The sequence below is a fragment of the Neolamprologus brichardi genome, chromosome 17, assembly GCF_056152115.1.
Source record: "Neolamprologus brichardi isolate AB-2024 chromosome 17, ASM5615211v1, whole genome shotgun sequence".
In the NCBI taxonomy this organism is placed as follows: Eukaryota; Metazoa; Chordata; class Actinopteri; order Cichliformes; family Cichlidae; genus Neolamprologus; species Neolamprologus brichardi.
The window spans coordinates 3,935,914-3,962,360 of NC_142120.1; the positions used below are offsets into that span (position 1 = coordinate 3,935,914).

The window sequence follows — 26,447 nt, forward strand, 5'->3', positions numbered from 1 at the left end:
TTTTTGCTTTTCATAGTGACATTAGACATGACAATAAACAGATGGATCTTTTTTAATTACAAATACATGTACATTTAACTGCACGGGATAGAAATTGGAGCAAAACTGTAGCCTGTTCACAGCAAGGAGATATAAAATAGATTCCAGCTTTGCAATTCATATGAATGAGTGCTGCGCTGTGACATGTAACAGACGTTAATTCTGGGTTTTTCCACAGCGTCCTTGCTCTGTACACACAGTCAAGCTTCTGTTTGGTCTTTTGTGTTAAGTTGATTCTGGGAATACTGTTATCCATGCTTCCTTTTGAGTCTGTTCTGCATCAGCTGGCCTAGCTTTCATCCCCTCCTAGCGTCCTCGGCTCACTGCACCATGGCCAGGTCTTTGAGCGCGTGGCTTCGCTGCTTCTTGGCTTTATATCCAGGCCGGAGGAACTCGATCTTCCTCTTTTTGGCTTCGATTTTGTTCTTGTGCTTCTTCAGCTTCTTCTTTGCAGCGATGTCTGGGTTTGCGACCGCCTGCAGAGACCGGAGAAGAAATTGTGAGGACGATCGATGGCAAATTAAAGCTGTTTCTCATTGCGACGTCCATCATACCTGCATGGCTCTGTGTTGTTTGCGTGCCGCTCGTCTCTGTGAGAATTCCTTCTGGACGGCAGAGAAGGCCAGGGAGAATCTCTCCAGGCCCACCTGTTTCTTCATCAGCTCGATGAGCTCCTGAGCAAGGTTCTTCAGTGTGGGATCTGGATCAGAGATTAGGAGACAACAGGGGTCATTCGGTGAATCTAACACTTTTTTTTATTGGCAACACTGGTTCAGAGCAGTTACCCTGGTCTGCGTATGTGCTGTCCAGCTCTCTGTACAGTGGCGTGATTATCGTGGTCAAATACGGGGCGAGCCGTTCTTTCCCCAAGTCCATGGCCATTGCTCCCAGGAATTTAAACACGCACGTTCTCTGAGAGAAATCACAGTGAAGGACAAACTGTCACATTACGGGCACTTCAATCATCACCGGGTTTAAAAATAAACAAGACAAAAGTGTTTCGACGTGTACCTTGAGGGGAACTTTGGGAGCATATGCAGCTTCTCTCTTTGCCATCAGAGACAGCTTCTTCATCAGCCACAGCAGGGAAGGAGGCCTGTCTTCTTTGTCATCTTCTTCCTCCTCCTCCTCTTCTTTTCCCTCTTCCTCTCTCTCCTCCTCTTCTTCATCTCCCTCATCACCATTTTCCATTTGCTCATCCTCTCCCTCTTTCTCTTCTTCCTGAGGAGTTATGATTTGGGACTCGGGGGAAATGAGGTAGATCACCTTGCCGACGAACAGCAAGTTCTTGATCACCTGTGGGTGAAGCAGAAGCGCCTCTGTTAGCCAAACACCTGTATGAGCTGATCTTTAAATGTATGAGGTGCAGGAAGGCAGGTGTGTGGCTCGGTGGGGCACCTGCTCTCCTGACGCCGTGTCCAGGTACTTGGACTGCAGCTGATAGCAGAAAGACAGCGCCAACTCTCTCATCTAGATTTCAGAAAACAAAGGGAAAGAAGATTTCATTTAAAATATAAGATGCAGAAATGAAGTCTGCTGCAAGAGAAAACCCCCCAAAAACAAGCATCTTGGCTCTACCTTCTTATCCAGGTTGCAGGTGATAAAGTCGGTGGCTGCCAACTCTGATGAAGCATCTCCCTCGCCTCTCCAAACGGCGACCAGCTGCTCTGCCCGGTGAGCTGCAAACAGCTGGCCGAAAAGCTGCGAGGCCGTTAGCCACACCCAGCAGTGAGGGTACCGCAGGTGGGCTTCGATGTGACCTAAAATAAGGCAGGGACGTGTTTTAATGAGCATGTGCAGAATGCATTTGTCAGTAACGGCGAGGTGACGCGTGTGCGCTCTTTACCCCAGATGTTCCGGAGTGTGTCGCCAGGCTTGCTGAGCTCCAGGAATCCACAGTGTTTGCTCAGTTTAGTGAGGAGAGTCAGATAACTGAAGAGCAGCCTGTCAGCTCCTTTCTCCTCCTGCTCCTCTTCGATCTGAAAGAGAAGGTTACAAATTGATCGTTTATTCTGAACTCACCGCCTTCAATCGCACTTCTGCTCCTCCCTGTGTGATGACTCACATCTTCATAGTTGTCGGGGTTGATCTCCCTCTCCAGCAGCGGCAGCAGGTCCTCCAGTCGACGGGCAAATTTCTCCTCCTCCACCTCCACGAACAGGCCGCACATCTGCGCCCCGAGACGCCGCAGGCTGACCTGGGAAGGAGAACATTTCTCAGTTTATACAAGGACAGATTTTGTAATAAGACCTTTAATATATGGAGGGCCAAAACTGCCAAATGTTGAATAAATAAATAATTGACACAAGACACATAAGTGCATCGAGTTTGTTTTTCTGTTGAAGAAATGTAATCTTTCATTCAACTTATTAATTGAATTTCACTATTTCCAAATGTAGCCACCACATGCACAATTAAACAAATTACATCAACCAGTCAGTTATGTAACCATCTCCTAACTGCTTATAGTAAATAAATACGACCAATGAATGATTTATTGTGGATTTTGGCCCGTCATAGATTTTGACTAGTGCTGTTAGCGTTAATCTCGTTAATAGGACGTTAGCGAGTTAACGCGGATCACCCCATGCGAGGGCTAAATGGGGCGATCCGCCGCGTTAATGTCGTAATAACGGGATTAACGCTGACTGCGCTAATTTTGACATTACTACACTATAAAATATAAACAAAACAAAATCTTAAAAATTATCTATTATAACGGTTCACTTTAACTAAAAAAAAAAAAAAAAAAAATTGTAAAACTGTTCCCCGTCAAAGGTCAAAGGTCAAATTTATTTATATAGCACATTTCAAACAGCCGATGCTGCACAAAGTGCTTAACAATATAAAAATGGTATTATAAAGCAACAATGTAATACAATAATAACAATAAATCTATACAATCACGGGCCACTTTAGGTACACCGGCTCAACTTCTCATTAATTCAAATATCTAATCAGCCAATCACATGGCAGCAACTCCACACATTTGGGGATGTAGTCATGGTCAAGACGACCCGCTGAAATTCAAACTGAGCATGAGAATGGGGAGGTAAGATGATTTAAGTAACGCGGCGCGGTTATTGGTGCGAGAAGGGATGGTTTGAGTATTTCGGAAGCTGCTGGTCACACAACCACCAACAGGGTTTACAGAGGATGATCCGATAAACATAAAACATCCTGAACATTTGAACAGATGGGAAGGAAACAGTCACTCATAAAAACACAACCAACTGAACGCACACATCTAACAATGAAGCAGATCGGTTACGGCAACTGAAGACTGCAGCGAGGGCCACTCCTCTCAGCTAAGAACTGGAAACTACTCCACCAAGAAATAAAGCGAGTATGAAGAGCAAATGAGTTCCAAACCAGTAAAGCGTTTTTTGTATGTACCTTTTCTGCATTCAGCCAAGTGCTGGCGATGGAGAACAGCGTGTTCTGGTTGTTCGAGTCCAACTGTGTGAGCAGAGTCTTGATGGCCATGGCTGCCATCTTCTTGCACCGCGCCGAGTCATCGTTGACCACAACAAGAGCGAGCGGGGCAAAGAACAGAGCGCTGTGCCCCAAGAGAATTTTCTGAATGGGAGGGAAAGAAAAGAAGAAGCGATGTTTGACAACAGGACCGATGTTGTGAATGTGCAGTGCGGCTGGATTTCGTTATCCTGCCGAGTATGCCGTTTCTATTAGTTTGTATATTTTTACACACCTGAGGGAAAGTCTGGAAGATGTATGCCAGCATCTCCAGCACCGACTCCCTGCCCGTGTCTTGCTCGTAGCGCAGCTGTGCCACCACAAACTCCAGGTGTAGTTTCAGCTTCTTCCCCAGCGGGTAGTCCAGCAGGTACTTCAGATAGATCTGCACCACATAAAAACATCATTTAGAAGCTGGACCTGAGAGTCTGCCAATGAGTCGGTGTGAAAGCAGAAAAGGAGTTTGTACCTGTCGACAGTGGATTCTGATCATAGCGTTGCTGCCAGTAACCGACAACTTGGCCACTTTTTTCATCACCTCCTCCATCTCGGGAACGACGAGCTTCCTGGACAGAATTGCCTGGAGTGTACACAAACACACATGTAAGCACACCGCACATTACATTAGAAATGTTTCTGACTACAGCTCCACTGGTTTACCTTGAGCAGACCGAAGGCAGTAGCCTGGCGAGACTGGTCGTAGATGTCCTCCTCGGCGTATCCCAGAAGCACCTGCAGCTGCGTCTCAGAGATGTTGTTGGTTTTGATGTTCTTCACCAGAACAGTCATGGCCTAGGAAAAAGAAAACATGTTACCTCATTCTCGATCATCTTTAAACCTCACTTGAAAGAGTACGATGCGTTTTATACCTTGAAGCAGTTCTGGACCAGGTGGTAGTTCTCCCCGCGGGCGGCTCCAGCCTTGGAGTAATCCTTCAGCAGGACAAAGAGCTGCTTGGTCAGCTGCCCGGCGTTCTGCTCCACTGCTGGCAGAGGGAACTTTAACAGCCAAGTGAGCGCTATCAGAGCCTCTGTGATCACCTGAGAGGGACACAAGCACAGGTTGATGGAGGTTTATTTAAGCAATCCATGATAAACAAAATAAAAAGATGCCCAGGTAAGTGTCGGTACCTTGACATGCATGGAGTCGAGGCAGGTGAGCAACAAGTGCACAAAAGGATCCAGCATTTCCAGGGCTGAGGGATCGGATGATGTCACTTTGGATTTCTTCAAACTCAGGTGGAGCAGCTGAGCATTAGACACGTGCACACGTTAACACACATTTATTCCTTCTTGAGATAAAAGTACAGGGGGCCATGTTACAGAGATCATTCGTATTGTTGGAGAAAGCACACCTTGAGGCCGGCATCCACCAGGATGTGCATGTTGGTGCGGCTGCTGACTGGAGCTTTCTGACCTCCTCTCTTTGGAGTGGGAGGCAGGAGCAGACAGCTGGGAGGGGGCAGTCTGGGATCTGGGGGAGGCTTAACTGATGCTTTGTCCCTACAAGCAAACATGACATAGGCAGAAAATTGGACAAAATATTAGAAATAGTTTATTGCACTCTGTTATTAGACTGTGTGTGTGTGTGTGTGTGTGTGTGTGTGTGTACCGGTCTCTTTTTGTTAGAAGTGGCAGGCTCTGGCTGACAAGGCCATGGCTCAGCAGAAGGATGTCTTGCGAAGTCATGCCGCTGTTGACAAGCAGACCTGAGACCAGTCGCCGCAGTACTGCAGCCACCCGATTACACACCTTCAAACTCGATGTAGCCTCCAAGATCTGGTTTGAGAAAAATAAACGTTAGAATAAAAGTTATATACGTGCGTAATATACCCGTCACCAAATTTCACCAAAATTTGTATCAACAGCGGCATTTTGTTCGACGTATGAATTTTGTTGTTAATAATTAACAATTTAGTTAAAAATGTTGTTGCTAACGAAAGGAAACATGGACTTAAAAATTAAGAAAGAAATACTATTAAGTAATGTTAAAGACGCTAGCTAGCTAAAACAGCTAACAAAATTTATTTACGTACAAGAGTTATATAAAACGGATGTGTATTAAATATATGGTTATATTTAATTCAATCCAGCAGCTAGTTAGCTAACTAGCTAGGTAGCTAACTAGCTAGGTAGCTAACTAGCTGACAATTCAAGTATGTTAGATAGCATTTTTAATGAAGCTAAACCAGCCACACAGTAGGGCTGTTACTTCACTGATGTTAAGAAATGCTTTGCAATTTTTTGTAAACTCCATTTAAGTACTAGCTATGATTATTGTTTATATGTTTTTGTTTTTAAAGTTGTTACTTAATAATAGATTTTAGAGATTTTAAAAGCTATAAGTTAAAAAGAAGAAAAAGAGCTCAGGTGATTTCATCCCGAAAACATTACTGGAGTGCAGATAAGTTATAACAGAAAACTAATTGTAAAAAAGGTCATTACTAGAGGCCTTCACAAAGGCTATTTAGCTAGGCAGGTAACCATGTGTTTGTACATTAATCAAAGTCTTAGTAAAGGCAAGAAACATGATTTATGTGATCAGTAGCGCCTGTTTGCCAAATATTTCATGTCAATAAGTCTGCTGGAAGGTTTTTAAAAAATGTAACTGAATGTAACCATCTTTACTTTTTACTTTTTTATAATTATTGATTTTTTTTTAAATTTTATATTTGATAACCTGACAATCAGTCAATAATTCATTATTTGGCACATTTAGATGCATCTTCATCCTGTCAAAGGTAATCTTAAAACTGACAAAAAACAAGCAAAAAAATCTTGTTGGCCACTTGGAAATATTATCCACCACAGTGACTGATCACCAATTATCTCCTGTTTCTAAGTTCAAACCCCTCCTCACCTCCTTCAGGGGCAGTATGAGCTTGGTGATGCTCTCCTTGCTGCAGAATTGTGCCAGTAGCTCGTACGAGTCCATGCTCTTACTGTGGCGGGCCTCCATCAGCTTGGAAACGATACCCTTCACTTCCTTCTCCTCGGCGACCGTCCCAAACAGCTCGTTATTGAAGATCTGGTCAGTGGAGCAACAATAGCAGAGAGGAGGAGAGTGTAATAGGGGGACAGAGATTAATATAAACACAAAAAAGTAAAAAGAAAAAAATGTTCCTGAAAGACGTCGAGCTTACATCAATGAGCATGTTCATGCAGGGGTCCAGGTCTCCACTCTTTAGGGTTGGAGTGAGAGCTGAGAGCAGCTGGTACACTGTGAATGTTAACACGTGGAGCTGGATGGAGGAGGGACAAAAACAGACAAATGTTAGGCTGATCAGGTTTGCCTCATGTCAACGAGGGTTTCTACTGTTATGACATCAAATGTAACATTAGATTATATTTCCTGTCTAGGGTTAGCTCAATTACATGGACTCATACGAGTCTGAGCATGCACATAAAAACATAACTGTCACGTTCTTTTATCACGTTTTACTTTTACTCTACTTGAGGTACTCTTTTAAGCACATACTGCTGCATGATGCGTGCGCTATATTAAAGCTAAGGTGACCTGCAGCATTTATTGGTGTTTGCAGGTCTGCATTGTTGCGTGTCTTCCTACCTGGTATCCCTTGACCAGAACGCCTTGCATCTCTTTGAGCAGGTACTGCAGGTATCTGCAGCCTAAAGTCTCAATTATCTTCACCAGAGTTCCCCTCGCCACGTCACGGATCTCCTGGAAACGGTTCCTCAGCAGAACACAAATCTTGATCAGAATCCTGTAACAGAAGCAGAAATAATCAATCGGATGTCATATTACTGTCGAAGGTTTGAAATACTCAACAGATGATCTTTTTTGTGCTTATGGACACACGGCTGCGTACCCGGGGAGGTTGGCCTCCATGACGTGCGGAGGCAGCGTCTGCATTAGTTTGACCATGGCGAAGGCGATCGGTATCCGCACCACCTCCTCGTCCTTCACATCCTTTGACTTCACCGCCTTGTGCTCCTCGTCACGCTTCACCTGGAGGAAACCCACACATTATCACCATCGCTCTGCTCCTGAAGGTTTTTAGAAAAACTACCAACACATCCACACGTTCGTGTGCATCGTACCTTTGCATTGAGACACTTGTGGAGACGGGGCATGACGCTGTCATTAACAGTCTGATGGATCAAACCAATCAGAGACTCCAGCTCCTCCGCGCTCTGCGGCAGTCCACTCACTGCCGTGGATAATTTAGGAGCTGCCTGCGCCTTGACTTTAGTGGCAGGAGCTTCCTCCGTTTCCATGGTGACATCAGTGGAAGCATTACCGTCGACTTCCATCTCTTCCTCGTCGTCGCTCGCGTCAGAGTCGTCATCCGCAGCTACGTTCTCGTCGTCTGCGTTGATTTCCACACTCCCAGCTTCCCAAAGACACACATTTATATTTCTTTACTTCATTTATTCATGTAGTTAGTCAACAAAATTCACGTCACCCCCCAGAGTCGCTCACCCTCTCTGGCTTTGGCGGCTTCCATTTCTCTGCTGAGGGTCTGGTGGTCAAAATGGAAAGCCTCCAAGACGGTGACCAGCAAACTGGAGCAAGTAAAGCAGAACAACAGGTAGTGTAAAAAGAAGAGACAAAAAAAGATTCTGGCTTGGATAACGTAAAATCGATTCATTAAAATCCTGAATCGATTTTTTAATATAAATTTATTTTGCCCGAAATGCCAGAATCTCTGGTGAAATCTCACAAAATTTCAACAACCACCAAACAGCTAAGACAGTAAATGAGAGCAGGAACACGGATTCTGCACAAAGACTTAAACACACAGCGCGACCAGCGGATCAGAATCAGTTAGATGCCGCCTTTCTCACGGTCGGGGCTGAAAGCCGACAGCTCGCTGATTCTGATCTGTCGGCGGGTCCGCACTTTGTGTTCACGCCCTTTATGCGCTGATTCTAAAGCTGTTAGTTTGATGTCTCTCCAAACAATATTGACCGAACCAGCAGCAAAAGAAGATCCAAACTACGCTTCACATAAACATCGTCATGAATTCACTCTGACTTTTACTGTTTTGCTTCGACCACGATGCACAGCTCTCTCTCTCTCTCTCTGTACTGTTTTCTGCATTATTCGCTTGCTTGTTACGCACAAGTCTACCGTTGTTTACAGCGCTGTCGGCCGACGTTTTTTTTTCTTTTTCGTTTTATATACTTATATATAAAGAAAACCTAATTTCTGCCGTTCAATACTGAACAAATTTAAACTTTTTAAAATTATGCAAAATGCAAAACGCTCAGCCGTGTCTCTAATAAAACCGCTGTAACGTCAGAGGTAACGTTCATATGTTGATTAATTGTTTTCTTTCGTTTTTGATGTACTGCAGAATATTTTTATAAAATCCCAGGCCAGGAAAATCACCTTCATGTTTTTCTGTGTTTTATCTTCAGCTACTTTGACACAAAGACATCTGCTGTGATGCTCACACCTTTGATAAAGTCTTGCGTGTGTCAGCTTCCTTTTTATAGATACAAAAATATGTAAATGTACTGATCTGAATTATAATATTTCTGACTGTCAAAAATCGAATCGAATCGAATCGATTCTAGAAATCAGCGACGATACCCAGCCCTATATGCAACCTTACCTGACAGCCAGTTTCTGTTCAGCCTGCGCTGTCTGCAGGATGTGGATGAACTGCTTGAGGTAGTAGAGGTATTTGGACCAGGTGAGCCTGCGACATACCGCGCCCACCACCTCCACCGATGCTGATATCATGTTCTCATGCTGCAGTATGGAAGGAGGAAAGATTTCAGACACAAAGAAAAAGGAAAAAAATACATCCTTAACTTTTAAAATGAAACCACAATCAAGTAACCTTCAGCATCTTTTCGTCCAGCAGGGCCGTCATGGCGTACGGCATGATGTAGTTCTGGAGGGAACGAGGCGTCAACAGCACCGTACCCTCGGTCAGCTGTTTGGCGAGCTTCCTCAGGGCACGACCCCGACGGTGGATCTGAACAGAGAGAAAAGGTGATCAGTGGGATAAAGGAGGAGGAGAAGGCAGAAGTGTGAGCTTCTGTGTTCCCTCTTTTACCTGGATGTGCTTCATGTGCTCAAAGAAGTCAGACTCGGGGTCGCTGTAGTTGGCGAGCTGCACCAGGTCTCTAAACTCTTTCTTGGAAGGAAAGGTCTTCACCAGGCAGGCCAGTATGGTTGTATACTCGTGCTGCACACTCTTGAAAGATAAAGAAGCACAACAGAGTGAGCAAGCGAGTTTAGTGGCTTCACAGCAAGCATCCGTGTCATTTGACAGAAACAAGAAAGCGGTAACCATAGTTACAGCTGTTACCTCCGTTTTGCTGCGGAGGCCCTTGTGCACAGCGTCCAGGATGATGTGTTGCACCACGTCCCTGTAGATCTGTTCTCCGGGCCCGACCGCTGCCAGCTGTGCGATCACTGCAGACAGACACAAGGTGGCGTTGTCTCCCAGTGACATGTCCCCGATCTGCATCGGAGGAGCGAGACGAGAACAGAAGCAAAACATCAGCCAATGAAATGTTGATCCTGAAGGTAAACAACTTCTAAAGTGTAACAGTGAAGATTTATTTACCTCATAGGTGTGGAAACAATTGTGCATGACAGTGCTGATGTAGTCCAGGTCCAGAGTCTGCATGCCTTTAACTCGTCTGGTGGCGTCTTGGAACGCCGTCAGACGCACGTCAAAATGGATCTCATCCAAGTGTCGACTGTCAAACGCGTTCAGCTGCAAAGGTGAGCACAGGAAAAGCCCGTTAGTTGCTGCTCTTTGTATCGTGACCCAGACTGAACGTGACGGCAGAGGTTACAGTTCAGACCTGTAGAAAAGTTGGACATTATTTCCTCTCTAATGTTCCTCATCACTGTCTAAATAATAATATCGTAAGTCATCTCACCTTTGTTGCCAAGTCAGTGATGTATGTGAGTGAAGGGTCCAGATCCGACAGAGTCTGAGAACAGAGCAGCACACATGAGTCAATTAAAAGGGCTACAAAAACTAATAACAACTTTCTTTTAACTGTTTTTTATAAGAACATTGGTTATTTCCTATTTTGGTTATTTTTCTTCATTTTCACTGGCCATCGCAGGCCACATGCAGCCCACCAGACTGGTCAAACTCTACTTTCTGTCAGTATACAAAAGCTTAACTACAAATTCGATCCCTGAGATATTTTATTATTAGAAAAAGAAGTGCAGTTTCAACAGTACTTTCTACACGATGAAGGAATACCGGCTTAAACTGTAAGCACTAAACATTTAAAATTACAGAAATCTATTACTGAATTACATTCGTGTAGTATGAATGGTTATGGGAAAGTTCTGTATCAGTAGAAAAATCTGCAAAACTTGTGAAAATACGGTTCAAAGTTCAAAATTGATTTCCCCCTTCACATTTTCCAGTGCCGGGCCACTTCTGGCCCCCAGGCCTTATGTTTCACACCATTGTTTTATACTATTTCTGGACACCCAGTGTAACGACATACAATAATTCCCACAGCTAATGTTGTACAGGAGTGAACACATCTCTCTTTTTATTTTATGTGGCTTGATGCACTGTCACAGAACAGTTTAGCTAGCATAAAGGATATTCAGTGCAGTGTAGCTAAGTGAAAACAAGAAGAAATTTAAAGACCTGCAGTTCCTTGAATGACCACTTGAGGCTGACTCTAAAAAACAGTCAATCCCCATAGACTCTCATGATAAATTCACCAACTCACATGTCTGGTACAAAATTCTCAGCTCATAACAGCCGACAGGGTGTTGAATTTTTACATAATGCACCTCTTTCAACTAAGGCTTATAATTAGGCCTAAATAGGGGCGTGGCTGCTTTGAATGACAGAACAACAGGCGGGAGCCAACACATGGCCGCTATAGCAGCTAGCTAGCTTGGTGTGCAGTGAACTGGAAAAGTAGTCGATTTTTTATTTTATTTTTGCTGAGTATCATTTACTCTTAGCTGGTAACTTCAAATACAGTCTTCCACCTCCCCCGATATGAATAAAAATAAATAAATAAATAAAAATAAGCCAAAGCCAAACACATTTCAACACAGTGGCTAACAGCAGGACTGTGGTGGAGAAAATGGTGAGATTAAGTGCTCTGGCAGACAGCGTAACGCTGCATTAGTTCTCTGCTGTACCTGGAAGACGTTGGTGAGGGCCTGCCTTGGCAGCTTGTTGTGAATGATGGAGAAGAGTTTGCTGAGCGGCCGGAGGAAGACGGAGGACTTGTCACACTGTCTCAGCAGGTTCTGGATGGTGGCCAGGAGGTCGATTTCTGTCTCCTGAAACAAAGTTTATCTTGAGCAGAACCTCTCGAGCACACACCATAACGTTGCAAAACTCTGCCTTTTATGTAAAAGTTTTTATAAATTAATTAATTCATTACTACAGATTGTTAAATGACTGTAATTTCAAGGTTCAACAAACTCAGTTGTAAGTCTTACTTGTGATTTGTTGCCTTTCTGGAGGTAAGGAAGCAGCAGGCTGATAAGCATCGAGCTCTGCTCCTTGCTGCTCACAAATCGGCTGACCCTGGCAGCGAGAGAGTGACACATCCTACTGTTAGCTGGGGAAGAGTCAACCGCGTGTATAACGATAACCACAATCATAACCTTTATCTTAACCCAAAACGAGTCACTTGACATTCAACTCACTTGGACAGGATGTTGAGCTCTTTGGCCACCTGTGCCCTGAACTTCTTCTTCTTGAGTCTGTCTGTGTTGCGTACAATTCCGCTGAAGTAGCGCAGCAGCGTGGGAATGTGAGGCAGCAGCAACCTGGAGCCTTGAGTAAGTGAATCTGGAGGAAACAACATGTGCACGTTTAACGGTGATCAGCAGAGGGAAATGAATCCTATTCTACATCCTAGAATGTAGCTAAGTCCAGTGGAGTGGTTGGGTTTAAACTCGATTAAAAGTAATAATCCTATTAAAAAATTTAGAATACTTTAAAATAAAATAATTAAACATATTAACCAAAAAATGGACTTAGCTACATTTTGGACCGTCTTTCCAGAATGCAGTAGCTAGCGAGCTGATCGGAGACTGTAGCTAATCAGAATTTTTGCATCCCAGTCTGTGATTGGTTAGTTTTGTGGCAACAACTGAGCGAGAGGGGCTGTTATTGTGTGTGTGTATATCAGGGGTGTCAAACTCAAATACACAGTGGGCCAAAATTCAAAACTGGAACAAAGTCGCGGGCTAATGTTAATATTTATTGAGAAAAAAAAAAAATCTTCCTCCAGATATAAGAATGAATCTTTTCTTATGGACTCAAACAAGTTTTGCTGAAAAACTGAATATGGAACAAGCAAAGCTTAATACTAAACAATATATATATTAGCTGTGTAATACCAGTAGGCCAGCTCTAATAGTAATTTGGTATGGCTTCGCGGGCTAAATGTAATTAGGCTGCGGGCCAAATTTAGCCCGCGGGCCAGAGTTTGACACCTATGGTGCATATGGATAATAGCAAACACTGAAATGCATTTGTTGCACGCGGAAATTAATTTTGTTTGCTCAAATTAAACTTTTCTTCACTTCAAAATAATTTTCTCCTCAAAATGCAACATTTGTGCTTGCAAACTTTTTTTTAAATTTTTACACGCGCTCAGAATAGAGGCACAAAAATAACGCCATCAACGATCTGCTAACCTGCTGCGCTGAGAGCTCCCTCTGCAGGCTGTGGAAACACACAGCCGTTGACACTGAGCTCCGTCTCAGTTTCTGAGGCAACAAAGTCTGCAGCTGTTGCCAAATACTCGGCTATGTCCATTACTACTGCGATGGTTGCTGGAGATACTTTCTTAGCTGAGAGGAGGGCGAAGACATTTAGAAGGATGTCGCACTCTGGGTGCTCCGGCTTCTGCTTGGCAACGAGGGGGAAGTACCTGAGACGGTAAAAAAAAAAATCTTTGAGCACGCTTTACTAAGCCTGGATGAAGCTTTCAGCCGACACTCAGAAACATTTGTGAAGGATGCTGACCTGGCATCTTTGGACCACACATGGATAAGTTTCAGCAGAGGGGTGGGGGAGTAGGTGCTCTCTGTTGGGAGACGGCGCACCTGCATGTAAAAAACAAATTTAAACTCATCAGAAAGCCGGGACAAAGTAAAGAAATACTCAGTAAGAATACAAAAATCTTTCTCCAACGTGTACCTGAGGCCAGACCGCTGCCTCGAACACAGCATCAATCTCATCCGGCCTGAAGCTGTAGGTGTCGAAGCAATTGAAGAAGTCCAGGATCCTCAGGATCCCGAGTCTCCTCAGGTTCTTCAGAGGATTAATGCAGCCTGCTCGCAGCTGAGGAAGCAGATACGAACTTCTTTATATTTATGTTTTACATTAAGTAATAAGGACTGTTAAAAGTGTTAGGACTATTAACCCTTTAAGACCTACCATAGAACCAAGTCTGCCAGAGCTTATATTATATTTTTACATGCTGTGGAGCCATTTTTGGGAGCATTTCAAGTTGATATACATCAATACAACCATTATAGCCCAAATTTTAATAATATGTCTCCATTAAGTGCATAATAATTACATAAATTGCAAAAAAGTGCAATAAACTACAAAAAAATTGAAAATCGTTTTTGCTTTTTTAACATATATTTCTAATTAGAGAAATTTAAGAGGCTTATCCCTCAAAACTGTAAATACAAAAAAGTTGCACAAAATAGTTTCCCACCACAGGAAATTTATTTTGAGTGTCTTCATAGTTTTATTTTTGAAATACACCAATTTTTATACACTGCAGGAAAAACAAAAATAAATATTATAATGCAAATTTGCAGAAAAAGCAGCATATGCATCAAAATAAACTATTTCCAGCAGTGCAATATGAGTCCTAAGCATCCCAGAAACGACACAGAAAGTCATAAAGTCAAAGATAACTTTTAAAAACACCAGTATAGGCTCATGAGGCCCTGATGGTAAAAAACTACATTTCCGTGAAAATGATGTCACTTCCGGTTTCGGGCAGGTCATGGCGGACATGCCAAAGTTTGCGCTGACATCTATTCCAAAGTAGGAAATGTTACAAACAGCTGATTGGATCAGCAAAGCGTGTTTCTGGAATATTATGTTTTTGTCCCTGCAAGTGCTTTTTATGCAGTTTTTGCAAAGCTATATGTGGAAGGAAACTGTGACCGAGGACAAGCTGATGGCATAAGATGTAAGAACAACTCCTCCGGTTTCATATGCAAAAAAATATTGCGCTAGCTCACGTGGTTGCAGAGCTACCAGGATTTAAAAATAGTTACGCAGAACAGAGCGTGCCCGCTCTGAGCGGTTTTAAAGGGTTAAACAACTTCTACCCTGAAAGAATAATTCTGATTACCTGTTCTCTCTGGTCCAAAATGGTGGACACGGACGCTGTGACACACACTAGGATCTGCAGCACTTTGGGCAGGTAGACGTGGATGAGGTGGCCCAGTTTCTGGATCACCACATTTATAGTGTTCAGCAGGCTGTGAAGACGGCCCAGCGGCAGGACAGCACCCAGGTCGGTCTCTGCTACCGCCCTCTGAACTGCAGCCAGACATGAACCTGAGGACACAGGAGCAGGAAACGATGAATCAAATATTGGTTTGTTTGTTTTTTATAAACATTTGCATTAGATAGCAGCTCTCTGTGAGTGCCTGTTGTACCCAAATAGTCTGTGGAAGCACTTTGCTAGATGATCTCGCTTGGATTATCTGATAACGTGCAACAATGTTGTCCAATATTACTCAACAAAACTACATGGCATCTGTTTCTAATAAAGCCTTAAAGTCAAGCATCTGTTGCCGTTCTACAAACATAGAAAATGTATAATAAACTGTAAATAGCTGCAGGCACTCTGCAACCTTCCTTTTATGTAGGAATGCACCAGTTGAATCAGGTCCCTCACTACAAAGCGATGCGTTGCAGACAAGATGCATATTTTACCACAAACGGACTCAGATTAATTGCTACCTGTTGACACTGTGTCTGTTTTTATAAACTACTTGTGACGTTTTCGTATCCTACCTTGGCAGTGATGGCTGACTGACTCAAAAAGCAGGTCGATGAACATCTCCAGCTCCTCAGCCTGACATCCTGCCAGGAAGCGTAGAATGATGGAGGACCGGTAGGTAGCGCTCGCCTTCCCCTGAAACTTGCTGCCTGCTTTGGAGCGCAGACGACCAAACAGGATCCTGCGTCGTACACAACACAACACTGAGCTGTACAAACTTACAATAAAATCCGGGATTATCTGAAAGAAATGTTCCCCTTAAAGCCAAAATACATTTAGAAATGAAAGTTAAAGGTAGTAAAAAATGTTTTACTACTTCTCCACAAATCCACAGCATGAAACTGTGATCATACTGATTTATGTAAAACACTGGACGGACGTAATGCAGAACAAGAAGCTTTTTCCCTGTAATTGCTATCAGACGCACTATTAAAAAAGCAAAACACAGAAGAAATGTTCAGTAACTGGAGGGTATCAGACCAACAGCCAGAATGTGAATAAAAGCAACATCCTCTTTTTCTCGAGGACACCAGAGTTCATCTATGAACTAATAACGCAATATGTAACCCTATTTAACAACCAAGTAAAAATACTGTGCAAGAGTCAGAAGTTTTGGGCAAAACACCTTCTCTTTGTTGTTGTTGTGTGGTAAATTAAAATGTTGATATTGCTCATGCATGCTCATGCTGCCTCTACCTTTACAGTAGAACTTGTGCAGTACCTCATGAGCAGTGGTATAAGTTTGCCTCTGTGGGAAGCATCAACCACTCCGGTCTCCTCAGAGATGTTGAAATGGACGATTTCCTCTTTGAAGTGTTTGTCATCCAGAAGCCTCTCAAGATTCTCCCTGAAAAAATGCAAACACACACACACACAGGTCTAATCACTCTGTAAAGGTGTTGCAGAACCTTTGCTAAAGAATCTTCTCCACATTGTAACAAGTTTCATAAGCACAAACAATACATGTGTCGTATGAAAGAATAAGAATTCCATCGACAAAATAATGTAATTAAGACTCTGAAAGCAGCTCAGTGTGTCAGGCTGATCCTGAACAAAGCACCACACACACACACACACACACACACACACACACACACACACACACACACACACACACACACACACACACACACACACACACACACACACACACACACACACACACACACACACACACACGGCCCCTGGATCAGACCGTCTGTCTGCGGCTTGGCTGAATGTGTGGTAAATGGATATCTTGATAACAGACAGCAGAGAACATAATGTCAGACAGAAACAGCACGGAGGTGGACCTCAGCATTCCTACATCTGTAACCACAGAGGGCTGATGATAAGAGCCTTAACAATAAAACCACTGAAGAAGAGACAGAGGGAGAGAGAGCTGCTGCCAAAGAGAAATTGCACTGTAATCACGTCCTCTCCGTCTCCTCAGTGATTAAGGTCGTTTCCTTACTTGTACGGAACTATGTTGGGGTCCTTGTATGTGATGACACACTCCAGGGCCACTTTCTGAATCTGCTGATCCTGATGGGTGAGCAGCTGAACAACAGATAGATAAGACAAGAAATCTGTGATACAACTGCAAGAAAATAGCAACTGCCTCAAAAATGACTCGAGTAAGGGAACAACGTGTATGTTTTAAGGACAGGGTGTGTGACGCTGCATGCTACAGACGTGGGCACTACCTGATTATAGAGCTCCTGCAGGCTGCTTTCCAGATAGAGAGCTCGAGGGTTGGTGAACTTGGCAAATACTTTCAGATGAGCGATGAGCTGTCTGAGAAACAAAAGACAAATTCAGTTCATTATGTTCTTCTACTTACTGTACAATACACTAGAATTATATTATAGTTATATCAAAGTTTTATTTAAAAAATGAAAGTTTTCTGGTACATATAAGTTGATCAAGTCTTTAATTCTGCACACTGGGTAAAAACTACCCCCACGCCTAAGCACTTGCAACACATGGCCGCCCCTCCCTGAGTCTGCTGGAGGCTTTTTCCTGTTAAAAGCGAGTTTTTCCTTCCCACTGTCGCCTAATACTTGTTCATAGGGGGGAAGTCTGATTGCTGGGGTTTTCTCTCTATTGTTGTAGAGTCTAAAGCCCCAGATGGCAACTGTTTTTGTGATTTGGCATTATAAAAATAAAGCTAATAAAGCTAACCCATAGGGCTAAAAAAATAAATTGTGGCAAAAGCTGCAGTTCCCTGATTGGCCACTTGAGGCTGAATCCAAAAGAGACTCGATCCACATAGACTTCCATGGTTAAATGCCAAAGGTCAGAGCAGAAATAACGTCTGCTAAAGGTTTGGTGCAAACACATTTTTGGTCTCTTTGTCACTTTTAACCCCATAAAACCTGGAGAGAGTATTTTTATAACTTGCTCTTTTAAACCACATCAAGGTGAAATTGAGGAGAGTGGTCTCTAAGTAACAAGAAACTTAGGTGGCTTTTTGGGAGATATTTTTAGACAATTATCCAACAAATAAATTGAATGCAGTTAAATACCTTAAACACACTTTACATGAAGTCTAAAGTGAAAATGGAAACCAGACATGCCACTAGTAACTACGAATAAAGCAGCTATCACTTTGACATCAGAGCAATAACGTGGGTAAAATAAATGATGGTAAAGTCAAAAACAGCTTGCAAATCATAACGCTGAAAACAACGTCATCGCTTTGAGGACAGCAGTATTACAAATATTTCTTACTTGGCCGTTGCTCTTCTTGGAAGTGACTTCCTCAGCTGTTTGCTTCCTTCCTCTGCCTCCTCCTCCTCTTCCCCTTCTTCCATGTGCTCAGTCATCCCTGATTTATCCTCCAGGGCAGCATCGCTTCTCTTCCTCAGGTCCTGAGTGGGCGCCACCAGCAGGTCCGTGAGATAAAACTCATTCCTGCAAACAAGCGCCGAGTTTAAGATCAGATAACAGAACATATTCTTTTGATAGAGTTTAAGGAAAATGGTCAATCAGCTGACACTGACCTGATAAACCTGAGCAGCAGCGGCGTCAGTTCCCGGCTGCGTGGCTCCACTCTGTCGGTAAACTGGGCCATAGCGCGCCACAGTAAACTGCGGAAGTTAGTGAAGTCTGTCCTTTCACTCGGGTCGGAGGCCAATTTTAGCTGCTCTAGGAAAAGAGTCCCCACATCCCCGCTTTCAATGACATCACAGCCTGGCTCGCTCTGAACACTGGGCTTTTCTTCATCATCATCTTCTTCTTCTTCTTCCAATTCCTTCTCTGTTACATGCAGAAAGCAGAATTCCCTTTTAACGTGTTTTGGCAGTTCAAGGGATTCATAGGTAAATAAATGCCATTATAATTACATGCTGTGACACAAGTACAGCCTTACCTGCCAGCCCGGCCACCATCTCCAGATGTTCATGGTACACCATCCAGAAGTCCTTGTTGTCCATGCCTCTGGCATGGCTCCTGCAACGAGGAAAGACAGAAACCCATTTACGCCAAATGTTTTCCATGGATACCTCAAAGTGTCAATGTAGTTTTAAAGGAAATGCAGACAAATGTCTGTAATTTGACAGAAAGGCCAGCTTAGAGCAAATCCCCAGCATCCTACAGCAGCGTACTCATTTAGAAAGGCCCAAATAACAAGACTGGAGCATAGATGATGGAACGTACACGGTTCTTGAAGTATAAACAAGCGTGATTATTTTACACTCACACAATAAGTTCAATGACTGGGTCCCACAGTGGCCTGAAGTTCACGAACAGCATTGCAATGAGGTACCGCAGAGGAACCTGAAGTCAAACAAGAGGAAGGTTATCCACCCAAGCATCTAAAAATAAACGGGACTCGTATAACTTCTCTGTAACTACATTATACGGTGGCTCTGAGAGGCCAAACGGGCCGCAACTTAAGAAAACACCAGCAATAAGATAAACGCTGCAAAAGCACAAAACACAACAAAAATAGAAAAAACAGTTTTCCAAAAGCACAAGGGAAGTGTTTCTGGGGAGACAATAACCTGACGGACCAGTTGCAGGAACCAAAACATGCTAGGTACGTGTGTTTTAATCTCATGATTCATATAATACTGATGACAGATTTTTAGGCTAATAGTTAGGCTAACACACTCACCTCTCATCTTTACTTTGCTCATAAAACTGATAGATCCTCTACAACTGGTCCGTCAGGTTATTGTCTCCCCAGAAACACTTCCCTTGTGCTTTTGGAAAACTGTTTTTTCCTATTTCCGTTGTGTTTTTGTGCTTTTGCAGCGTTTTTCTTATTGCTGGTGTTTTCTTAAGTTGCGGCCCGTTTGGCCTCTCAGGGCCACCGTAACATTATTATATATGCCAACATACTGTATTTATACTCTCTGCAACAATAAAAAAACCAAACTTATCACATGATAAAGAACACGCATCATTATTCATCCTGTCATGCTTTCATCACTGCTCCTCTCCACACCTGCTGGATGGTGCCAGGAGGTCCGCGGGGCAGGCTGCGCGGCACCAGGTCATGTCTCAGCTTCCGGAGGTGAAGCAGCTTCTCTCTGTAGTCGTGCACTGAAGCCGGCACCAACTCCGCCTGCAGACACACGGCGAACACCGACTGCACCTCCACATTATCCTCACCCTGGACCAAGACAGTCGAACAACATTTCCAATAACTCCAAACTTTAAATGTGTTTAATGAGAATCTGCGGGTGTTGTACCTCAGTCTGTGGAGGGAGCTCTGCATCGAACTGAGAGAAGAGCCTCAGAGTCAGCAGACGAATCTGAATTTTAAAAAAAAGAACAAAACTGTGTTTAAACATGTCTGTTTTCACCAACACCCAAACCACCAGCGCCTTCAGGTTGTGACATATCTTAACTTTAAGGGGGAAAAATTTGGTCTTTAAACTATTCCGAATTGTCCTGTGATCTGGCACAAACCTTAGAAATGTTGGACGAGAGGTTGCAGTACAGCATCTGGTAGAGTTCAAGCAAGGCATTGTGGGATAGGTGCTCTGAAACCCCACTGAGTGACAGACGGGTGTAGTACAAGTCTGCTAGCAGCAGAGCTGACAGGTCTGTGGGAAATTTCCTGTGACAATCACGACGACAGCGGTTACAGGTTGTTGAAAGGTGTTTAGAATCTGATGCAGTAGATGGAAACTCATTCGGCAACAGAGAAAAGGTGCTAAATGTGTTTTTAGGTCGCACGCGCAGAGCTTACTGTAGGATCGAGTTGACTTTTTCCACCGTGACCAGTGAGAGAAGCTGGGCAGAGCTGTCCAGAGACAGGAGGCAGCTCAGGGCTTGTCTGGCTACGAACAGAGCAGCTGGAGAGAGGACAGGAAAGAAAGGAGTCACTCAATTGTTTACTTTTTCACCCCTCACCAGTTTTGGGGAAAACCTCATTAAATTTTAGGGGATTAAATATATAAAGTATTTTAATTTTCCTCTTCATTTAATCTGTTTTTGTTTTGGTGCCCATATTTAGGGTTGTAGAAATCCCAGACATGAAGTTTAAGGTTAACTCAGACTTTTAAAAAATAACTAAAATTACAACCAGCTGGTAAATGATTCATTCCAGTCCTTATTTTATTTGCTTTGGATGTACTTGTTAATTACCCCACTGAGCCGTATGAAACTGCAACCAAATGAAAACATGTGTGTTAATAAAAAACAACCACACAAATAATCACAAACCTTTCCCTAGTTTCTCCGCCTCGATCTCACACAGGAGGCGGTTTAGGAAAGCTGTCACATCGGGTACGACAGCGGCTGGAGCCAGAGGCCTGAAGCAAAAGAGTGTAAATATTAACATTTAACATGTTTCTCTCTTTTTTTGCCTTTGTATGAATACACTGTAAGCTGACAAAGAAAAAAACAGAAATTTTCCCTAACTCTCTGGGTCAGAGGCCCCCAACGCCGACTAAATCTTCTTTTTTTGGGTACTGGTTTTATTTTGTTATATTTATAATAAGGGCAGCACGGTGGCACGGTGGTTAGCACTGTTGCCGCACAGCAAGAAGGTCCTGAGTTCAATTCCACCATCAGGCCGGGGTCTTTCTGTGTGGAGTTTGCATGTTCTCCCCGTGTTTGTGTGGGTTCCCTCCGGGTACTCCGGCTTCCTCCCACCGTCCAAAGACATGCAGCTTGTGGGGATAGGTTAATTGGAAAATCCAAATTGTCACTAGGTGTGAATGTGCGAGTGAATGTGAGTGTGAATGGTTGTCTGTCTCTGTGTGTTGGCCCTGCGACAGATTGGCGACCTGTCCAGGGTGTACCCCGCCTCTCGCCCTATGACAGCTGGGATAGGCTCCAGCGCCCCCCGCGACCCTGAAAAGGATAAGCGGAAGCGAATGGATGGATGGATGGATGGATATCTGCGACACCTTAAAGGCCGGTCCATGAAAATACTGACGGACATAAACCGGTCCGTGGCGCTAAAAAGGTGGGGACCGCTGCTCTGGGTTGCCTCTGAGGTGTGGTCGGGTTTTTATTTTAAGCACTCGGGTCGAGTTTGCCATGAAAATCCAGAGGAAGTGATGGATCCCTGGCTCCTGAATGCCTCACTTCTGCTCCCTGGTAGCAGCAACTTTGAGCCACAACTAGTGAAGTTAGCAACCTTTGTCCAAACTACAGGCTCCCAGCACAAAGGCCAGTTTTACGCATTGAACAGACAGGAAACTACTACTACAACTACATTGCAGGACCAAAACTAATCCTCTCCAGGCATCTTCTCTGGATGTTAGCTGCCTTTTGTTTTGTTCTCGGTTAAGATGACTTAAACGACGTTGAGCTTCGAGCTCCAGGGGAGGCCAATCCATGCTTGATGTGCTTCTGTGTTCATATTTCTATCAATTTTGACAAGATCCCAACAGCACTGGCTGACAAAAGCCCCAAACCATGACAGAGCCTCTAAGATGCTTTACAAACGCCTGTAGACACTCACTGTTGTACCTCTCTCCTGACCACCTCCTCATTTTGACCAATGCTGTTGCACATGTAACCAAAACGAGTCTGACTAAATGGAGGAGTTACCTGAGATGAGGCAGCAGTACAAGTGCAGCCCACGGCAGCGAGAGGTTACTGACGGGTTGGTCCGGCTCATCGGGAATTTTGATCATTGACAGCACGAGCTCAGGCACAGCTAGCTGCTCTGACTCAGCATGGATCCGCTGAATTTCCTGCTTCCTGCTAAACACTCTGCTGGAAGAGAAAACAGATTTACCTCGCGGAAAATGACACGACAACAGTAGAAAATAACATTTCCCCGTAGAATCTCACCCTGTCGTCTGACCGGTGAAAAGCAGTGGGTAGGTTTCAAAGGCCATGGAGCCATCTGTGGGGGGCGGAGCTTTAGCGAGGATCAGACTGACCAGCACATCCAGGCTGCTGTGGCGAGAGAGGGCATCGCCCTGGTTGAACAGCCCTGTGGTGAAGCGCAGCAGGGTGGGGAGGAAGAGCTGGAGGACAGCAGAAGAGGAAACCAGTTAGTCCGCGAGATTTAAAAGAAACAGAGGAAAATAAAAAGTGAACTCACCTGCTCAAACTGTTTCATGGTGAACATCTCTTTGGTGAACTCCAGAATCAGATCGTGCCCCACAGCGCTCCGAAATATCTAATAAAGAAGATTTCCAGAGAGTCTGCACGTAAGCAACGGGCAACTTTCTCTTTCTGGTCGTGTTTATAATGCAGTCCTTACGCACACTGTGACATCAGATGCAAAAAAAACATCTTTACATGCACAAACCTTTTGCACAGTCTCTTGGATGAGTGAGTTTGGCAGGCTGACGTTCTCCCCGAGGAGCAGAGAGGATGTGATCTGGAGAAGAAGACGGGAGCAGGAAGCTGACAGAGACGAGCTCTGAATCAGCCTCAACACCGTCTGCGAGGACGAGATCGTACAATGAGACGCCACCTTCATATGCCCGCACATAATCCATGGAATTTCTCGCATTTCTATATATAATTAAATCTCTTAGATTCTCCTCTCACCTGGCAGACAGACTCCGGTTTGGTAATCTTGGCTCCACCCTTGTGGGATGCCAGGGTGTGCAGAATGAACAGAAGGCTCTCCAGCTGCTCTGTTGCCGGGTCTGCGTCTTTCCCCTTTGCCTCCATAATATCCAGCACCTCCGACATGTTGGCCTTAGGAAGAGGACACGGCGCCATCAAAACACGCAAAAAAGGTGCAGAAAAGACACTAAATAGAGTCCAGTCTTACCTGGAGGGACTCCCACAAAACCAGCATGTGTTCTCTGTCCACGTGATCAGCCGCTGCCTGGGCCGTGTGATCCAGAGCGTCCCTAACAGACGTCCACGGGAGAGAGACTCCACGGCTCATTGTTGGGCCAAGCTTACGCAAAGCCACAGAGAAAGCCTGGAAAGATAAAAAGGTTGCTTAACACATCAGGTTATATAAACAAACACCTAAAAGTGCTTAATTCAACCTAAGTGACGTCCATCCCGGGCAGTCACTCTGTTAACTCACATTAGCAGCACAGGAGTGGAACATGTTTCGCACTCCTTTGCACATCTCAAACAGCAGCTGGCCCGTTCCCTCCACCTTCTCAGGGTGCTCCTCTAGGTCGGAGAACACGTGGGTGAGCAGAGCATCGAGATCTGGAACCTGCAGGACAAAGCGATACACCAGTTCATTGGGGAAAACGACGACAAAGAAATACAGTAGAAGGAAAGAAATTGCTACAAGCTCAGGAGTTAGCGCAGGTCATCTGTAATCAGAAGTTTGGCAGCTCGATCCCTGGCTGCTCCAGTCTGCATGCCAACCTATCCTTGGGAAAGATGCTAACCCAAGTTCCTCCCAACAAGTACATCGGCGTGTGAATGTGTGCGAGTGTTAGATAAAAGTGCACTTAGAGGTAGAAATAAGTGCTGAGTGGACAGGAGAAAAGCGCTGTACAAGAACCGTCTATAATAACAGAAGATGTTCAATGGAAACGTACCGCAGCAGATGACAAGGAAATCAAAAGTAACAAGAAATGGAGACATGAACCCAAATCACCAACCTTTCGCATCAAAAAGGAGAAGCTTTCTGCTGCAAACATGCGGATGTGCTCCTTCTTGTGTGCCAGCAGGCTGCTATACAAACTGTGGGGTGGAAAGAGGTTTCACATTTAACCATCACATGTGCATCTGATCTCTAGTAACACAAGTAACCTGCGAAGGATGCAGAAGGAAAACCAGAGCACTTCTAGGGTCAAATTACAAAGCATACACCCATTTTCACCCAGTTTGCTTCCCAAACTAGCTCATTAGGTCGTTTTAAGTCTTAAAAATAGATTCCTGATTATCTCAAATTTCATTAAAAAACAAAAATCACTCGCCCCTCTGACTTTTTGTTATGCCTCACCTGTAGATATTGGTCATGTCCTTCACCATAAGCCTCCACAGGTACTTGTAGAGGTAGGAGAGGCAGGTGAAACTCCACTCCAGGAGCTCTGTGTCCTTTGTGTCCAGCAGTGAGGTGATCAGAAGGAAGAAATCTGGGAAGTGGGGGTAAAAGTCGGTCTGCAGGTCTCTGGCCAGCTGCACCACGAGGCTGGAGGAAGAAATTAGGCGGTTAGATTGCAGCCTGATGATTCTATGCAAGCCTACAGCTACAAAAAATAACATAAAATACTTCTTACTCTAGCAGGGGTTGGTAGGCCAGACTGTTCTGGACGGCCAGGTGGGTTTTCAGAGATTCCACGATGGACTTCTGATGGAAAACCAGCATGTTGAATGACTGGCTCTTGTTGGAAACCTCTTTCAGAAACGTGGCTGTGAAGGAAAAGTATTCGATTCGTGTGCAAATCTCTTCAACAAAATACTAACACACAAGCTCCCCCTGGGTATGGGATATTTCATGTTTCTTTATACATACTGAAATGTTCTGTCAAGTTGAGGTCCCTCCATTTTGTCAGTCCTTCGGAGAAGTATGTTTCTACTTCCTGCAAAGAGAGAAAAACAGTCCTCACCAGTAAGACACAGATGAATGGATGAGAGTGGTGTTCGTAATGAGAAGCGGAACATTTTGATTTCAAACCTCAGCGTAAGATCCAGTTCTGTCAATGCGATGGATCACGTTGATGTTGACGTTGGCGAGTCTTTCAGCAAATGTGAGAAACTTAAAAAAGACACAAAACAAAAACAAACAAACCCAGATCACATGACTTTAAACGTGCTGCAGATGGTACAAAAATTATTCTAAATGTGACAGAGTCATACCAAACTAGCTTTTCCCCAGCTCTGTCTTTGCTGTTGTACCATTAACACGCCGCAGAGTGTTTGTGGGCTCTTACCCTGAAGGTGTTCTCAGATTTGTGATACGAAGACTTGGATTTGATCTTCATCTTGGCCTCGTCGCTTGATAAGAAAAGAGCGGATTTCCAGAGATCTGTGTGCGATTTAAAAGACTCATGAAAACTGCACTTTGTTTGTCTTTCTTTCTTTTAGCTAATGTTACAACTGTTTACACACACGCCGACAACAGGAGGCAGCCATGCCGAGCAAAGAATTATGGGAAGTTTTCCTCTCTCCGCGTGGTTAGACCGAAGACAAGCTAAAAGGCGAGAGAAGTAACCCATAGTTACTTCCGGTTTCGTTTGTGATCTCTCGCCTCTCTGCTTCTCAAGTTATTTAGGTTCTAAATGCACAAAAAATTAAAAAAATAAGGATTTTTTAGACTTTGTTAGACATGCCAGAATAGACTTCAACACAAAGAAAACAATAGTAAAGCAGTATTTATTTAACCCTGCCTGAAATCGTTCTACGGAGCGCCACTGGGTCCAAATCATATGACCATATCCCGATTACCTACATTTAACAAGGACAACTGTATCCCAATTCAGGGATAAAGTACGCAGTCTTAACGGTCCACAAGGGCCGCGTACTCAAAGACCGCTAAGGCCGGAAGTGCGAGGCTTGTGAAATGGGACGGTCTAGCCTCCTTCGCGCTGCCCAGGTTGCCTAGCAACCATGATACTAACAACTGGAAACGTTTCA

At 44.1% G+C, this 26,447-nt stretch overlaps 1 protein-coding gene across 3 annotated transcripts; it reads right to left on the reverse strand.

Annotated features, from left to right (window-relative positions):
* Window positions 1-38: 38 nt before the first annotated feature.
* On the reverse strand, window positions 39-26,326 carry utp20 (UTP20 small subunit processome component). 3 transcript variants are annotated; one of them, XM_087830593.1, is made up of 62 exons: window positions 26,263-26,326; window positions 25,745-25,839; window positions 25,489-25,569; window positions 25,327-25,393; window positions 25,091-25,223; window positions 24,814-25,002; window positions 24,470-24,551; window positions 23,935-24,072; window positions 23,668-23,823; window positions 23,439-23,591; window positions 23,194-23,328; window positions 22,984-23,061; window positions 22,728-22,906; window positions 22,482-22,649; window positions 21,144-21,232; window positions 20,668-20,773; window positions 20,385-20,535; window positions 20,165-20,227; window positions 19,918-20,085; window positions 19,168-19,244; window positions 18,838-18,917; window positions 18,470-18,725; window positions 18,198-18,380; window positions 17,171-17,261; window positions 16,939-17,024; window positions 16,207-16,332; window positions 15,500-15,666; window positions 14,829-15,037; window positions 13,649-13,792; window positions 13,475-13,554; window positions 13,144-13,379; window positions 12,145-12,289; window positions 11,935-12,022; window positions 11,629-11,772; window positions 10,383-10,436; window positions 10,061-10,213; window positions 9,800-9,955; window positions 9,545-9,685; window positions 9,326-9,463; window positions 9,095-9,234; window positions 7,957-8,039; window positions 7,575-7,867; window positions 7,343-7,482; window positions 7,081-7,237; window positions 6,656-6,754; window positions 6,373-6,540; window positions 5,125-5,291; window positions 4,868-5,015; window positions 4,644-4,760; window positions 4,383-4,553; window positions 4,174-4,305; window positions 3,983-4,093; window positions 3,749-3,898; window positions 3,436-3,618; window positions 2,105-2,236; window positions 1,886-2,018; window positions 1,618-1,799; window positions 1,438-1,509; window positions 1,051-1,335; window positions 825-951; window positions 594-739; window positions 39-515 (listed from the first exon to the last, which is right to left on the reverse strand). In XM_087830593.1, the coding sequence occupies exons 2-62, from the start codon at window positions 25,793-25,795 to the stop codon at window positions 360-362; spliced, it is 8,433 nt and encodes a 2,810-aa protein (XP_087686719.1). In that variant the 5' UTR covers window positions 25,796-25,839; window positions 26,263-26,326; the 3' UTR covers window positions 39-359. The 3 variants fall into 3 exon arrangements, with proteins under 3 accessions (XP_087686719.1, XP_087686718.1, XP_087686720.1); XM_087830592.1 differs by lacking the exon at window positions 26,263-26,326 and having other exon boundaries at window positions 25,745-26,103; XM_087830594.1 differs by lacking the exon at window positions 26,263-26,326 and having other exon boundaries at window positions 22,482-22,646; window positions 25,745-26,102.
* Window positions 26,327-26,447: the final 121 nt, after the last annotated feature.